General features: G+C 36.2%; 1 protein-coding gene across 1 annotated transcript in view; it reads left to right on the forward strand.

Annotated features, from left to right (window-relative positions):
* Nucleotides 1-545: 545 nt before the first annotated feature.
* LOC124373800 (eIF-2-alpha kinase activator GCN1-like) overlaps nucleotides 546-18,198 on the forward strand; it is a gene marked incomplete at its 5' end in the record, with an annotated part of 41,501 nt that continues 23,848 nt past the window's right edge. The window contains 13 exon segments of the mRNA XM_046832135.1: nucleotides 546-774; nucleotides 1,984-2,163; nucleotides 2,775-3,064; nucleotides 3,479-3,674; nucleotides 5,386-5,525; nucleotides 6,834-6,982; nucleotides 8,550-8,661; nucleotides 8,976-9,191; nucleotides 10,158-10,360; nucleotides 12,391-12,514; nucleotides 13,264-13,497; nucleotides 13,672-13,941; nucleotides 17,699-17,812. Coding sequence (XP_046688091.1) covers nucleotides 546-774; nucleotides 1,984-2,163; nucleotides 2,775-3,064; nucleotides 3,479-3,674; nucleotides 5,386-5,525; nucleotides 6,834-6,982; nucleotides 8,550-8,661; nucleotides 8,976-9,191; nucleotides 10,158-10,360; nucleotides 12,391-12,514; nucleotides 13,264-13,497; nucleotides 13,672-13,941; nucleotides 17,699-17,812 — 2,457 coding nt within the window.

Raw genomic sequence — 18,198 nt, forward strand, 5'->3', positions numbered from 1 at the left:
AACACTGGCATTTGAATATTTCCTTCACAAGCTGATGTCAGATTAGTTAAAAAAACTCTCTGAGAGCATAAAAAATGTCAACAACTCAACCCTGTTTAAAGCTCGATTAAAGGACCTTTTAGTATCTGAAGTGTTTTACTCTGTAGATGAGTTCATGTTACGCCGCTGGCACCACTCATTTTTGTAACTTAGTTCCGATACTGAAGCCATGTATGAATGAGAGAGAGAACGTAATTTAATGTATGTATGCGTACAATCAATGAATCTTAGAATAGTAAACTACAGGCTTTTTAGCTGTATTTATTGATGTTAATGCAATGTAAAATAGTGGAAAGTGATAAAAATATGATAGATTGATTGTCCTTTCGATTGAAGGACTCACCCAGCCTGTTAAAGATTCTGTCCGGAGTCCTTCTTCATGGTCTATGGGCTGATGCTCTTTAAATTCTCAAGCATTGCATCGTACATCTTTATGAATTTTTGCACAAAGTATTTAGAAATTGTAAGATTCAATTTTGATACATTATATTGTGACAGGGGCACTTTTCGCATTTGAGATGCTGTGTCACGTGCTGGGCCGACTGTTTGAGCCGTACATCGTGCACGTCTTGCCGCACTTGCTGCTATGTTTTGGTGATGGCAGCCAGTATGTTCGCGACGCCACAGAAGACTGCGCACGTGTCGTCATGGGCAAGCTGTCGGCTCATGGAGTCAAGCTGGTGCTGCCCTCACTGCTGGCTGCACTGGAGGAGGACTCGTGGCGGACCAAAACTGGTGGGTTTAGGACACTTCCTCTGCCGTATGTGTCATAAGTATAACTTTGAGCAAACTACATTCGCAAAGCATTTATTAGTATAAATCCAACAGTTGTTTGATGAATGTCTTAAATCATAAAATATTCAGAAGTTGGTTTTTTTTTTTTTTGAAAATTAACTATCAATAATACGAGATGGACCATATTAACGCCTAGAACTCTGAGTTAAGTGAATGTCCTCTCCGCTCAGGGGTCACTATGGGTGGTCTAGGTGTTCTGACAGGTACAAAGTTTATGATCACACCTTGTCACTCAGCCCATCAGGCCACTTCTTGTGGGCCCATTATATTGTGCAGTTATACAATTTAATCCTCATCCTGTTGTTGCTGGAAAGTGCTGCAATCTCTTGACCAGATAACTAACTAAATTAAATTTCTCCATTTCCAGAAAAAAATACATCGGGTAGTTTTCTATCTAACTGTCACTGAAGCTGCTATAGTGTACTCTTCCAATTTATTGAAATATTAGTGCATTTAATGGAAACAAACCTCAAAATATGGAACTGAGTTCATATTCTATTGATATTAGAGACCCTACTAGAGACTGATTGTATTATTATTCTACAAATGAAAGTACTTTTAAATAAGATTAACCTATAACTTAAATTACATATTACTTGCAAATAATGAATAAAGAGTCGATACAGTTTTAACCTTGAAGCAAATAAAATTTTACCTTGAAGCAAATAAACAGACTACTGTCTGTCCTTGGTTTAGTTGGCAGAATGTGGCTTATGGGCAGCAGCCATGCTACTACCCTTCCAGAAGACATTTAGTCAAGTTGAAAGTATCATCGAAACATATAAATTCATTAATTAACCTTATTGCTATTAAAACAATGTTATAATAAGATATGAGGTTGTGAATATAACGTATGTAGTCCACTTGTTCAAATTGAAATAAAACAAAACTGATACTGATTAAAAGTACTATGGTACAGACAGAAACTGAACCTTTGCTATAATATCTAATTCAGATTCTAGTCCAACAGCTTTGACTCCCATAGTAACACCCAAAGAGCACCTGTCCAGGCTGAGATATAAATGTTTGATAATATACAGGTTCAGTGGAGCTACTAGGGGCCGTGGCGTTCTAGGCCCCAACCAGCTGTAGTCATGTCTGCCCAACATCATGGTCAAGCTGAGATATCAATGTTTGGTAATGTGACAGGTTCGGTGGAGCTGCTAGGAGCAATGGCGTTCTGCGCACCCAAGCAGCTGTCATCCTGCCTGCCCAACATCGTGCCCAAGCTAATAGAAGTGCTGAGCGACTCCCACATCAAGGTGCAGAAGGCAGGAGCTCAGGCACTCAAGCAGATCGGCTCAGTCATCCGTAATCCTGAGATCCAAGGTGAGACATATCGGTGTAGCTCTAGCTCTGAGTGTGACGATATACTCCACTGCAGTCTGCAAATATTTTAAAAGAAACTCAGACCCTCTCTAGTTCGTGACGTGATGTATGAATTTTTCATATTCAAATTGGGAATGAACATTATTATTTTTACTTCTCAAGTGTGGGTTTTTTTACCTTGATTAAATTAATGTCAGTTTTTGTGGTGATTTTTATACGTCTTACATTTTTCTAGAGTAAGTCTATCATATTTCAGATTGGTTTCAACATTATAAATGGAAAAATATTATTCTTAAATTTTAATTTTATCTTGAAAAGAAGTTTACAGTGTGGAAATATGGCACTCAAGAAATCATCCTTTAAAGTTTGCAGACAATTCTTGATGGTTTATCATCATAATGTTCTTAACATTTATTGGTGTTTATACCTATCAGAGACTTTTCACACCTCTTTTTTCTGTCAAAATATCTTGAACTAACTGTGTAATGTACTTCAAAAAATATTTTTGCAAATACCACTCTATTTAGTTATTGTATAATTATAGCGTGTTTATCTGGTTCAATAATTCAATAATGAAATGCGGCTAAGTAACGTGACATGTTGTTGTGCAGCGATCGTGCCCGTGCTGCTAGAAGCCCTACAAGATCCAAGCCACAAGACCGCTACCTGCCTACAAACGCTGCTGGATACACAGTTCGTGCACTTCATCGACGCACCGTCACTCGCGCTCATCATGCCTGTGGTGCAGCGTGCATTCATGGACCGGTCCACCGAGACACGTAAGATGGCGGCCCAGATCATCGGCAACATGTACTCACTTACAGACCAGAAGGACCTGACGCCGTACCTGCCCACTATCATTCCCGGGCTCAAGTCCTCCCTACTAGACCCTGTGCCTGAGGTCAGTTTAACCCTCCAGCTTGTACAACTACACATGAAAACCAAGACAGGTCTGACAAGGCATGCCATGCGCAGCATACAATAGCAATGAAGTTAGCTAAACGAAACATCTAAATTTAATCCACGATACTCTGCCCATCCCTTTTAAAAATAGTAACTTAACTCTTCTTGCAATAATATTTCAAGTTGAGCTTGAGCGTTTTTTATTGTAGTTACGATTCAAAATGTTAAAGGGGCGTATTGTTTGCAAAAGGATGTCTTACTGTCCAATTCACTTTATTACAAAGGCACTTCTGCATATATGAGAATTTACTATCTTTGTGGATTCTTCCCCAAATTTTTTTTGAAAAGAGGACAAAAAAATTAATTGTTTAGGTTTAAGATTCTTGAGGTGACCCCGTGACTATGTGTGCAGGTGCGCAGCGTGTCAGCGCGTGCCCTGGGCGCAATGGTGAGGGGCATGGGAGAGTCCAGTTTTGAGGATCTGCTGCCGTGGCTCATGCAGACACTCACCTCCGAGTCCTCATCTGTAGACAGATCGGGAGCGGCACAGGGCATCAGTGAGGTGGTAGGAGGCCTGGGAGTGGAGAAACTACGTAAACTGATGCCAGGTACAAACCACTATTCAGAGCTGTGCTCAATGTACCTGAATTTATCAAACTTCATTTTCTAAATTAATATATTTCTGTTTTCTGTTACCCTTTAATGATTTATAAAAAATGAACAAAATATTGCTCATTTTGTAATTACATATTTTAATTTATTGGTTAATTTTAATTTTAAAAAAAGCTTGTATTTAAGCACCTTATGACATTTTTCCTTCTTTGTTACATATTTTTTTAATGGATAAAAATGTAAGTTAAACACTTTTTTTACACATTATGTACAAACCCTTGTTGTGAATGTTGAGTTTGGTAGCCTTTTTTTTGACATTATGCTATATATTGCTAGGTGTGAATCCTTTAGGGTTGTCTGAGTGGGTTCACGCTGAACATAAGAGAAGGTGGAGGCTGCATCTGATTCTGAGAATGAGTAGAATGGTCCTACAATTAACTTTTCTCCATGGTGGCACCTGATCTTCATATCCTTCTCTCCTTAAGTAGATGAGTGTCTTCTTGGGTTATGGGTCCCATTACGGGACATGGTCACGTAAGGAAGCATCTTCACTGAGTTGGTATTCAGGAGGATCCGCTGAACAGGAGGAAACTGCTAAACATCTGCAATAGTAATGGAGCACTCCATCTTTGATAGTCTGGACAAGGTGGTGAATTTCCCCACAAGGATTTGATTGGTTGTTTTTGGCGGTTTGTAGAACTGCTGAAACTGTAGACTAGTAGGCCTCATGGTGTGCTTCCGGGGTGTGCAAAAGGCCCTTGAGGTTTAAGTGCATGCCCCATACAAGAAGAAGAAGTATTATAAATTATCAAAATATTTACACTAATGAAACAAAACTTTCTCAAAGTAATAAATAAAATGGACAGAACACAGTAAACTGGTGTAGGACAGTCACAGGAGCAGTAACGCATCCATTTATGGCTCTGTAGTAAGCTACTGGTGCTGCAGGGGTAACTTTGTACCAGTATATCTTCCCTGTCACAACATAGGTCGGTTGACAGCAATAAAATGTTGCTGGCGATCATGCACAACATGCTCCAGCACTCCTGGGATTTGAAGTATATTGGTTATATTAGTATTTGGTGTTTGCAGCAACATTCACTAACCGGATATATATTCATCTACAGCGTTCGGTTAAATGTTTTGGAGGCAGACAAATTGAAATATTAGTCAAAAAAGCCACACAATTTCCAAAAATTCATGTAAGACAAGTATTAATTGTGTTACTTATTGCTCAATCTTCTATCTTATTTAATTTTTTATTCAGAACTGTTTTAGACAAATTTTTATACACATTTAAAAAATTTCAAAAACAAATCATATTTTGAAAATTTCATTTGAATAATTTTCACGTACAATGCCTAATAGTGCATACAAGACCTACACATAAAATATCCTAGAACACTTTCTAATAAACTTGTCTATACATTTTTATCGAATCATCAACGAATATTAAAATTAATTATAGTGTTTTTATTGCTCTTTGAATTTCATCATTGCTGAGATTGATTAACTGTCTCTATGCTCATAAATATATAATATTTAGTAATATAATTATCAGAGGGAACGTTTATTTGTCATACAAATTTTTCAAATACGCATAAAAAATAAATAATTGGATGTTGATGTCTTAATATCTGTTTACCTGAACATAGTACTGAGAGTGTTGCATATGATACATGCTGAACGATGTACTGTTGATAACAGAAATCATCAGCACAGCGGAGAGGACTGACATAGCACCTCACGTGAAGGATGGTTACATCATGATGTTCATATACATGCCTGTCGTCTTCACCAACGAGTTCACCCCGTACATCGGACAGATCATCACACCCATACTTAAGGTGTGTGTTTAAACACAAGCAACAATTATGCTGCCTAAGTTATTGTTCTCATTGTCTCCAAACACAAATCTTTGTAACTAATCAAAATGTATGTGATTCATTAGGAATTTTTCCCAGTTCGCCTCTGGGCCTAAGGTCTCCAGAAGTTTTTTTTCCAAACATTCCAATTTCGTTGGTGAAAGAAATGTCATGCTTGATTCTATGAAAAAGTTGAGAATAATGATTGCATTGTGACAAAACAAGCTGAAAATTTGTTTTCATGTAATATGTAGATTTAGGTAACACATTTTATGTATGCTAATACTGCCAGACAAAATATTAGAATTTATATATTTGTATACATTTGCTGAAGTGATATGTATGATGTGGAAAATGTACTGGACTCATAATTTTAATCACAGTGGTATGAGGACCTATATGAGGGAAGCTAGGGATAAAACACATTTTATCGTTTAGGATGTCCAGGGAGCATGACAACCAGCTTGTTTACTTTATTTTAGAATCCTTATAACTACTAAGTTCTGGATGAGAGCTGGAAACAAAAAGAGTTATTTTAACTACCTGAAACAGGAAAGGTGAACTAAAACTCAAGCTACGAAGCTTCCAGAACAGGAAGTCGACTCCCAAAATTAATAGACGACATGAAATTCACTGAAATATGGTACAAAAGTAATCTTGACAAAGTTTGTTGGCCACATTGGTATGCCATTTCGTTCTGATTTGATGATTGTTCAATAATTTCTTTATTCACAACTTCGTTATTTATGGGCCTAGATAAAAAGTAAACATTTTGGAAAAAGACTTTTTTTGATTACCAAGAAGTGGTTAAAAGAATGCTGAAACAAGTTCAAACTAGGTACAGTGATCTTATATCCGGGCTAATTTCGTTGGTCAACTTGGTATTTCATTTCATTCCAAAATGGCTGCCATTCAAACTTAAAAAAATTCACAATTCTGTTATTTATGGACATGAAAATTTTTTTGTAGTTGAAAGTCTATATTTAAAAAAACTATATTAATATTTCAGTTGTTAAAAATTAACCTATTTATACCGACTCAGCCATGACTAGCGTAATTCGGAAACCTCTGTAGACACAAGCTGTCAAGAGGAAATGGAAAAAGGCCTTTTCCACACGAAAGAAATTACATTTTTAAAGTCAGTAATCTTTTCAATTTAATTAATTAGCTTTCATACAGTCCATTCTCATTACTGATAAAAAATCATGTCAGGTTGTTGATTATACATTAATCAGGATTTAATCTAATCATTACCATGTGCATGAGAGTATGTATGTATGCTCCTGGCAGGCGCTGGCGGATGAGAACGAGTACGTGAGAGACACGGCCCTGAAGGCTGGACAGAGGATAGTGAACCTGTACGCAGACTCTGCCATCATGCTGCTGTTGCCTGAACTAGAGCGTGGACTGTTTGATGACAACTGGAGGATCAGATACAGGTATGTAACTATTGAAAAATCAATATTTTCAGTTTTTGTCTCAATATTGAATACAATGTTGTTTGCTGTACGATTTTTTTTTTTCATTTTCATCATATAAATGAAAATTTTCCAAATTTATTGTATGCTGTGCTGGCCACAAATTGATTTTTAAATATCATACCGTAAGTTTTGTTTTGATCTTATATTTTTGTAAATGTTAATTAATTAAACCACCGAAAATCACCATATCATTGTGGAAACAATGTATTACTTTAAGGGTTTATATCTTTTTCCAATTTTTCCCTTCAAAAGAACTTTTTTTGGATTTTGATGAATATTAGAAATAAGTTGCCTGTGGTCGAGCCATCCTCAAATTTTAACACATTAGCAATTCATTTTGATTTGTGACTAACACTATTGCTATTATATAAATTGTACAATAATATAAATAAGGAATGTTTTCATTTTATTATTTTAATTGAATGTGATATCAAATTATATATGTTTATGAATAGTGGAAAGTGATACTCAAGTTGTATAATAACATAATGTGTTTTGGCTTATGTCTTTCATAGAGTAACAAACCTTTTAAATAGTGTGGTATCAATGTAATTTTAATTGTAATAAAAAATTTCAGCATTATGATGTTACTCTGTGTGCAATTGTACAAGGGTTGACCAGAAAGTAGTTGACATTTCGGGTAAAACTTTTCTACGCTCAGTATGCATCGAGTCGTAGTGGGCTGTATTGACTACTTCACTCATTGTAACTAGTTAAAATGTGCACTGCAATTTAGTTGTTAGTTATTTGTTGGTGTATTGATTTGAAGAAAAGCCGCACCAACATTCACAACAAGGATTAGTGTAGCCTGGTTACTAAAGACTTGATGGGGGAAATCAATGAAAATTGTCATGAAAATCACTGAACTTTCAGAACACTTGTCCCAAATGTCACAAAGTTTAGTTCATTAAATTATTGCGGAGAAGCTTGGCCACCATAGATTTTGTGCCAGGTGGATTACAAAAATCGTTACAGAAGACCACACAAAAACAAAGGCTTGCTGCATCACTGAATTTTCTTGAAGACTACGATAAACTCGATTGTATCATTTAACTGGTGATTAAAACATGGGTGAATGGTGTTAGTTGTGAAGTGTGGAGGCAGTTTATGGATTGGAGGAAATGTTTCCGAACATTTAGGAGCCAGAAAATTCATTTCAGCTGCTTTCTGGAAGAATGTAGGTGTGTTTCAGATTTATTCCCTTGGACAAGACTACAATAAATACAGTATCTGACAGCTCTTAGGTGATTGTCGATGGGAGATGTAATACTATGATAAGTGCCTTAATTTATATGGAGACTGCGTTGAAAAATAGCTGAAGAATTACTTTCTGGACAGCCCTCTTATATTTTTATGGTCAAGAGAATATTGCACTGATTTGCATACTAAAGAATGAAATAATAATTTGGGACTCGAACTGAATAACACATAACTATCGAATTTAAAATTATTATGGATATTTTCAAAGCCTATTGTTATATTATAAATTGTATCTATGTTTTTTACTTTAAATGCAATGTTTCAGCTCTGTACAACTGCTGGGAGACCTACTGTACCGTATTTCTGGTGTCTCTGGCAAGATGAGTACAGAGACGGCCAACGAGGATGACAACTTTGGTACAGAGCAGTCTCACAAGGTCAGTTATCTTATTCCTTCTTTATATACCTTGAATTAAATTCACAAAGTAATTTCTCCAAATTTAAGTCCTTCTCTATAATTTTACTAAGATCTTACTATCTCTTTGTATAGTTATTAGAAAACCAAATTTAAATATTCAAAAGATACTTTTAGAAGATAAACTTTGTGGGACTCTTGAAGTGTTGAAACAGCCAATACATTGGATTAAGTGAATGATCCCACATGAGTAACTAAAAACAATTATTTGATTTCTCATTCTTTCCTTCTTTTTGTGAAGAAATCACCAATACTTAAAATGAGACTTTCATACAGGCGATCATCGAGGCGCTGGGAGGAGAGAGGCGCAACCGTGTGCTGGCCGGACTGTACATGGGTCGCAGTGATGTGTCACTGATGGTGCGACAGGCGGCGCTACACGTGTGGAAGGTTGTGGTAACCAACACACCTCGCACATTGAGAGAGATCCTGCCGACACTCTTCGGCCTGTTGTTGGGTTGTCTCGCGTCTACCAGCTACGACAAGCGACAGGTCAGTTGTAATCTCTGTTATATTGTTATCTACCTCTTGTTTACTTTTACAGTCACTTTGTTTGTAAACGTTAGTTGGCTCACCAATTATACAGTTCACAAGTTGTCTACCAAAGTGGAAATAAGGAAAAATTTTGAAAACTAACAACTGGTGTCTTGCCTGCAAGTTGTTTGCCTCTCCTTAGGATGTTACAATTCCAATTACCCCGGTATACTACATTTTACCATAATGAGGCAGTAACATAATCCCTTCAGGTGATCTAACATTTAATGTAACTACCATGATTGTGCTTTAAGCTGGCAATACAATAATAGTTACAGAGCTGAAATTTGGTAGCTGAATACTCCACTTGTCTGTCAGACTGCATTTTTGCAGTAATATACACAGTTATATGTTCAGCTGAGAAGATAAAATTAATCAAGTTAAATGAAGAACCTTTTATATTTGCTCTTTATATAAATATGAAATTTTTTTCTGTCATGTAAAAAATCACATTCTTAAGGCCGTAACAAGACCAATGGCGTATTTTGGTAATTCCCAATGCAAAGAAATGTTTAACATGTTAATTTTATAGCTATTCTTTATAAAAGTGCAAGCAGGCTGGAATAACACAAACAAATGTAATTACAAAATCAGTAATAGGTTCTACTAAGAACTGAGTTATATTCAAATTCTTTCAATCGTACTAGGCTTTCTTTATTACAAATAATCAAAAGTTGCAACTTGGTGGTAAAGTACAAGAGTACTAGTACTGTTATCACAGAAACTTGCAATAATGATTCCACAAATAAATTTTTTCTGTGTATAAACAAGCTAAGTTGTAATTTTACTCTATCGTAACTGCTGTGGTTAGTGTGTATCGAACATTTCACCTCAGGCAGTAGTGCAATCTTGGCTTGTAGCCAACCATGTATATCAGATGTCCACTTGATGACAATAGAGACTGACAATGAAATGACTCTGCAGGTGGCAGCCAGGACTCTGGGTGACCTGGTCAGGAAGCTGGGAGAGCGAGTGCTGCCGGAGATTATACCCATACTGGAACGTGGCTTGGAGTCCGACCAGCCTGACCAGCGACAGGGAGTGTGTATCGGTCTGTCCGAGATCATGGCGTCCACCAGTCGAGACATGGTGCTCACCTTCGTCCACAGTCTTGTGCCCACTGTCAGGTAATCTCGTTATCCACTAAATTTTCCAGAGATCGTATTTGATACTCAGCATCGATACTTCTATCTCCAATTTGGTCCTATTTAGAGTGGCCCAAAGAACTGAAATGTTCTGGAACTGGAATGTTCCCTTAAAATTTCACTTCCCGGAACTCCCAAGTCCGGTCAGAACGTTTTTCTGAACGCGCCAAGAAGTTCTGGCTCTGCTAAATTAATGTTCCAGTTTCGATCTAGACCTATTTTACATTGTAAGTTACAACCTGTCGCTCTACTGGATTATTTGGAGGAACTTTAGAGCTACTGTAATTTGAGATTGACAGTAATACTACTTATCGTTCTTGTTTTGATATAAATAAAATATTTGTTTAGTGAAATTATTTAGTTACTTTGATCTCCAATACCGTAACTAACTTTGTGAGGGGATTAACAATTGTTCATTACAGTTATTGTACTGTATAAAATAATAACTATAATGAACAAAAATCAGTTGAGCAGAGACCTGTTTAAAATCCATTTGTAAATATCATTAAAACATCTACTGTATGAGGACCATCCAGAAAGTAGATTACGTTTGGATATAAAAAAGTACAAGAAAAAATTGTATTATATACATTTTAAAGTGACACTAAAATATTAATTTTCAACATAATCACTACTCAAATTTAGGCATATCATAGCGGTGAATTAGTTTTGAAATTCCAGCGTTAAAATTGTCCCACCTGAGACTTCAACCAGGTAGTCACACCCTCCCGCAGGTCCACGTCATCACCAAAGTGCTGCGGTCACAAGCCAGGTCTTCATTCCTGGAAACAGGTGGTAGTCGCAAGGTCCGGACTTAAAACACCTCCCACTTAAGCATCCAAGACTTCTGGAGTCCGATTTGCCGTGTGTCGTTGGTACCCATCTTGCACAGCATTTATGGTAACCGAACTTTTGCATAACAGTTTCGCGTAACAAGCTCCTTGAAATTTGAGGAAAGCTAAGGGTTCTGTTATTGTGAATCAGCGGTCTTCAATTATCTTCTCATCAACTTTAGAGACAATTTCATCGGTCACAGTGCTTGGCGGTCCACTTCATTCGTCATCATGCACATTAGTTCGGCCATTTTTAAACCTAATGCACCACTGACGTGCTCCACCTTCAGTAATCACATCGTTCCAATAAACTTCACAAGGTTGGCAATAAATCTCAATTGGTTTATTTAGCTTAGCCAACAAAAACCGTATTACCAACCGCACTTCATAACTCGCAGGATTTTCAATTGTGCCACATATTTAAAACTCTTGTTGTTAAACAACAAGGAGAGACAGTAACCTCTCACTAGCACAGGTGGATAGTCACTGAATGGAGATAAGCCCTGACATCAAAATGGCCACTATAGTCCCACCCCTAGCGGCTACAGAGTGAAACGTAAGCTACTTGCTAGGTAGTCCTTGTATGTAATTGAATATCTTACATCTCAAATATCAAAATATTCCAGGACGTAGTACGTACTATATCGTTCTGGTAAGAAATCAGCCAGGAAATAAATAGTAGCCAAGAACCTTTTGGGATGGAACAACATGTGTGGGTTTCATGACAGAGCTCCACTAAACTCTTCCCTGTCCTTTACTTCCCCCCTATTAATTTATTTGCTCGTTTGTGCACCAGAGACAACATTACCTTACATGGAGCAGTTTTTCACTCCAGTGATGATATCTAACTCTTCAGTACCGTATCAACTAAAGTTAGGTGGTGGGTGTTGTTTTCTTAAATATATTTATTTTTGCCTATTGATATATTTAAAAGCATCTCATTAATTTAAATTATCTACATTTGGTTTGTTATTTAATTTTGCTCAATACCCATAAAAAATGGATATGTACTTGTCGTTGTGAAATCTTACATGAAGAAATGTGTTCATAAAGTTTTAAAAAGCAGATTCAACAGTCTTCTAAAAGTTCTAATGTAAGAATGGCGTTTGATGAAAATAAAGTAATAATATTGTACCCAAAAACAATTGAGAGGGATCTAAGGTATTGAATGGTTGGCAGGCGTGCGCTGTGTGACCCGTTACCGGAGGTGCGACAAGCTGCAGCCAAGACGTTCGACAGCCTGCACTCGACTGTGGGCAACAGAGCTCTGGATGACATCCTACCTTCTATGCTGAACCAGCTGGTGAGTAGAGTAGACTGCTTGGAACTCGACCCAGTCATTGCTGACATTGCTTATACAGGTCACTCTTTACGCAAGTTATTTTGTTGTTCTTTTTGAAGTTAAAGTAATTTTAACTTTCCCTTATTGTTTTCGCGAATTCATTGGCTAACAGACCAATAAATCGAAAACTGGTATTAATCAGTTCATTGTAACTTATCGAATGCAGCTGTATCGTTTACTTGGATATTCAGCTGTGTATTGTATTAGAATACGGATTATCAAGCCGATCGACGCCAGAAATTTACTAGTTTATTACTGTGTCAGATATGACAACGGCGTGGTGTTCTAAGAATTATAGAAGAAAAAGGTTTAGACAGGTATATAAGCATTCTTTATATATTATGTGTAATAGTCATTTACTAATTTTTTGAAAATTACTTGATATGCCCAGCATTCGATAAATTAGCATGTGATTTAGAGTCAACATTTAAAGTGCTAAATAAACGTTATTGAAACAAACTTGAAGCTTACACTGAACAAAATAACATTTATTTTTCAGCTTGAAAATTTTAGAATCTAAAATGAAATATAGAAATCTTATACTTTTTTACAAATACTTCACAATTTAATTTTGTTATGTTTTGCGTTTCTTAAATTTGTTGCAACATACCCCATTCTGAAAGTTTCAGTTCTCACGGTCCACAGAAGATACTAGCAAACGACAGGTCTCGTAGATGGTACATTGTTTGTGACACTATCTAACATTCCAGACCAACCCAGAGCCAGGAATAGCCGAGTGCGCGCTGGACGGTCTGCGCCAAGTGATGGCTATCAAGTCACGGGTGGTGCTTCCGTACCTGGTGCCTCAGCTGACTGCCACTCCAGTCAACACCAAGGCACTGTCTATCCTGGCGGCTGTGGCAGGCGAGGCTCTCACCAAGTACCTGCACAAGATACTGCCAGCCCTGCTCTCCGTACTGGCCTCCAACCCTGCCAGCACTCAGGTGAACAAATTCACAGCAAACATTAAAATACTGGATTTTTAATACAATTTTATTTTACAACCAATGTTTATTAAGTTATACATAGTTTTGGATGTTATCATTTGGGTGATTTTTCCGGATGTTTAGATTTCCCATTGTTACCATGAGATAATGATTGATTGTGTATGTGTGCAGGAGTTGGAGTACTGTCAGGCTGTTGTATTGTCAGTAACGGACGAGGTGGGCGTGCGAGCCATCATGGATCAGCTGATGGAGGTGACGCGCAGTGAGGACGTGTGTATGCGCCGTGCAGCCGCAACACTGCTCTGTGCGTTCTGCTCGCACACGCGTGCGGACTACAGCCAGTACGTGCCACAGCTGCTGCGCGGGTTGATACACCTGTTTACAGACCAGGACCGCGAGGTGCTGCAGATCTCTTGGGAAGCTTTGAGCGCCGTTACTAAGGTCAGTTTCTCAAGGTGTCTTAACGATTCTTTCCAAACAATAATTGGTTAAGGTAGACTCAAATGCCTCTTTCAGAATTTGTTACTCTTTTACTCATTGCAGAAATTATATTGAGTAAATATATACGAGTTTAGTTGTTTGTTGTACAGCAATTAAATTTAAGACATTGTTTAAAAAATACTTCTATATACTAGAGCCATTCTATGTTTAATCAAAACATTTTAGATAAGCATTTTACGTCACCATTTTAGATTTTAGAAATTTAGTACTCAAATAGTTAATTCTGAGACATTTTAAGATTTTATCCCAAAAGTTTTAAAAAACTAACTAACATTAACAGACATTTCTGAAATTGCTCTAGGAGCTCATTTTTCATTTTGTTGACAATGAACCCACTATCTTCCTTTATTTTTATTTATTTAGCCAGTACATTTAATAAACACATTTATTGAAATGTTTTTGAATAGTCTACTTTCAATTATGTACCTTTTAGAAAAACCTCTCCCAACACTCTAGGTAATTAGAGCTCCTAGAGCAAAATCTGTGAAATTTATTGTAATAATTTGACATGGAATAATGTCATAATGATTTTTAATAAAAATTCAAAACCAAAATTTAAAGTAATATAATAAACAAAAATTTAAAATTGGACGCAGCTTAGTATTTTTTTATCAATATTGCTTTAAAGGACTATTTAAACTTTTTATGAAAGATCATACCAGTTTTTATGCAGAAAATATTATCGATGTATCTAAAAAAAGGGATTAAAATAAATTTGTCTAATCTATACCAATTCAGCAGGAAATCACACTCACGGCAGGACAAGCAACTGATACAGGCGCATGCATGTGATGATTTGTTCTTACTGAGGAGGTGGTGTTTGCAGAATAAAATGATAGTCAATACTAATAAAACTAAGTATATAAACTTTGATTTTAGAGGATTTTGCTTTGACACTCCATTGATTTATCATTCAGAAGTTTGTAAAATAAATAACTGTAAATGTACACCTTTAGAAAAAGTAAATTCATTTAAGTATCTGGGGATTATTTTAGATGAGAAAGTTACATGGGAAAAACAACATATATTTGAACTTCACAACAAGATTAAATTCTCGATTAGAAAGTTTTTTTATCTAAGAAATTTTTGTGATCCATCCTTATTGAGAAATTTATACTTTGCGTTAGCACATTCTCGTTTACAATACGGTATAAAGTTGTTGGGGTGGAACTTTTAAAGTGCATATAGATAAACTAAGAATATCACAAAATAAACTTATACGCGTCATAGCAAGTAAAAGCTTCAGAGAGAGTTCTTTTCCTCTTTATTCGCAAACTAACAATTTTGCCAATACAACATCTTTATGTTTTTAAAGTTTTGAGGGAGTTTTACTTGAGAAGTGGTAATAGAGGTACCAATTTAATTTATTCTACCAGAGGTTTAAATCTTAAACTGTTTAGATTACCAAAAGTCAATAAATCACAATTCAGACAATCTTTTTCCTACGCTGGTCCAAAAATATTTAATCAGTTGCCTTTGCACATTAAGCAGATAGAAAACTTTAAGGCATTCTGTGCACAAGTAAAAAAGTGGCTTTTTAGAAAACCAGAATTAAGTTGTTTATTTAGAATACTATCATAACTATATCAGTAAACTTTTGACATGTTAATAACTGTATAATTTAATATATTTTAATTAGATATCAAGAAAAATTAGTGTAAATAATTAACTATTAGTAAAATATAATAATTGATTTAAGTTCGAAGAATGGTTGTGGACGCTGCAGAAGCTCATATTTTTAGATATGTTTTTAAGAAGCTAGACATAGAAATTTATTTTGTTTTAAACCTGTAAATAGGATATTAATTGTTTTATATATTTTAGATTTTTATTTTTTTTTTCTCTCGCTGACCTCACTACTTGTAAAAGAGGTCAGTGTATTTTTCCTATCATTGTTAAGTTAATTCAATTTTGTAAGTTTATAGGAAAATAAATCATTTATTCATTTATTCATAATTGTTACGGATGATTTGTTTTTTAGTTTTATCGTTCATGAGTGGTACACACTAAGAACATAAGTAAGAGGGGTAACTCAAATATAAACAGTAATTTTTTAACCTTTTTTGATAACCTTATACATTTATTATTGTTTAAACATTTTTCAATACAATCTCCTGTGTGATCTACACTTTTGCCACAGATTTGGAAGTTTCAGTATTCCCTGGTCATAGAAAGTTTAAGGTCAAATTGTAAGCCAATTGCGCAAGTGCTCCTCAACTTCTTCATTTCTCTCAAATTGTTTTCCTCACAGTGATTCTTTCATAGGGCCGAACAAAAAATAGTCACAGGGAACAAGTAATGGCTAATAGGAGGGTGCTCAGAGGTTTAACAGACAATTTTTCCCAGTGTATCTCTTGTCAAAGTCGCGATGTGAGGCCTGGCATTGTTAAAGAAATCTCTTAAGATTATCGTAGAACAATAGTTGCAAAGTCTTTTCCAGCAGAGAGATGTTTTGGCTTATCACAGAGCAGCCTTCATCCTTTCTCCCCTTTATACTTAAATTGATCCAGAAGCCTTCCAGCGATCTCCGATTGACCTGTTTTTGGTTTCAGAACCCATTGAGCACTAATTTTTCAAAAACCGAGTTGATCATATGGATTGACCACTCTCATAGCTAATACGCACTTCTGATGGAATTTATTTCGTGGTTAAACGGCGATCACGTTCAATAATCTCTCAAGAGCCTTTAGTCATCTGAAAGGCTTATTCTTGGGTGCCAATCCATTAGCTTTCTTTTCAACTTGTTCTTGTCCACCCTTAAATTCTCTTGCCCACATAACACATGGTTCTGAGACAGTGCCAAGCGTCAAGCGACACAGACAGAAAAAAGGCGCTAGACAGTGGTCAAGCATCTTAAGACATTGGATGTGGAGTCTGAGTTAGAAATAGCACAGGTTTGAATCCTGTCTGTGGCTCTTGCACTATTTATCAGTACCATGGACCTTGTACTCTCCCCCTTATTCTGTTTAATAAGATCCTTGCACAGGCCAGTGGTCCATAAGGACGGGCAGAATAAGGCTTAAAAGAAGATCGGCTTCTCCTTTACAAATTTTAAAATAAAGTGTACTGTCTCCAAACTGTGCCTGAGTTAAAATTTCCGGAGGTTTAACGCCTACATTGGTTAAAAAACTTAATGATAATTCGTTGTGCAACAGACAAGGGAATTCTTGCTCGGTCATGCCTGTACTGACAGCAATGCTGAGCTTGAGCACTAACTAGAACGGTTCCCCCTCTTCTCATAAACCATACATCTACTCCACACAACATTATCTAAGTAGGACCTTCAGTCTGAGAACAATAGCAAAATTACCGTTAATATTTGATTTAGTCTTTTACAATAATTCAGATGTATCCAACATTTGATTCCACTGACAAGTAAACATGTAAAGTGATTTATTTAATTGGATATTGGTAAATCAATCAGTCAGTGTCAATTTACATTAATTTCTGTTATTTTGTACAATTATTAGCTCACAATCAAATTGAGTTTCATCTACAATTTTTTTTTTGCTTTTATTTTGTAAAAAAGTAAATTTTAGACTCCAAAATGTGTAAAAAACATGTTTTAAGTTCTGCGTTGTTTTCCTAGAAAGGGACTATGGCCATAATGATCAATATTATTTTCTAAGTTTTTATAGTGATGGTGAGAAATGTGCGATTGTTGAGATTCACTAAGAATATTTTGACTTTATTTCAGACACTAGACACAGAGCAACAGATAAACCATGTTAATGACATCAGACAGGCTGTTCGCTTTGCTGTAAGCGATCTGAAGGGCAGTGACCTGCTACCAGGATTCTGTTTGCCCAAGGTGAGTAACGTTTTACATTACCTATACCTCTAAATATTTACAATGTCACTGTCATGTAGCGCATATTGTTGCATAAAACGAATAGAATTATTTAGCAGAAAACGCAGTTGCTGCTTCTAAATTGATTTAACCGTTTGAGGTATCATAAGAAAACATTAACTCGTAGGTATGTACAAAGGTGATAAGTTAGCAAGTCTTTCACTTCCATTTTCTTCATTCAGGACAAGAAACTGAGGAACCTCTCATTGCACCTAGTCTTAGAAGGATATATTTGAATTTACTTCCGAAGTGACAGGATATTCAGGATGGGTAAGGTTGGGGGTAGGGACCACCTCCTGTGAAGTCCCTATTGGGAGAGATAATGGTCACCGTATCTCGGTCATGTC

This window comes from Homalodisca vitripennis, unplaced genomic scaffold, assembly GCF_021130785.1.
Source record: "Homalodisca vitripennis isolate AUS2020 unplaced genomic scaffold, UT_GWSS_2.1 ScUCBcl_6446;HRSCAF=13664, whole genome shotgun sequence".
Taxonomy (NCBI): Eukaryota; Metazoa; Arthropoda; class Insecta; order Hemiptera; family Cicadellidae; genus Homalodisca; species Homalodisca vitripennis.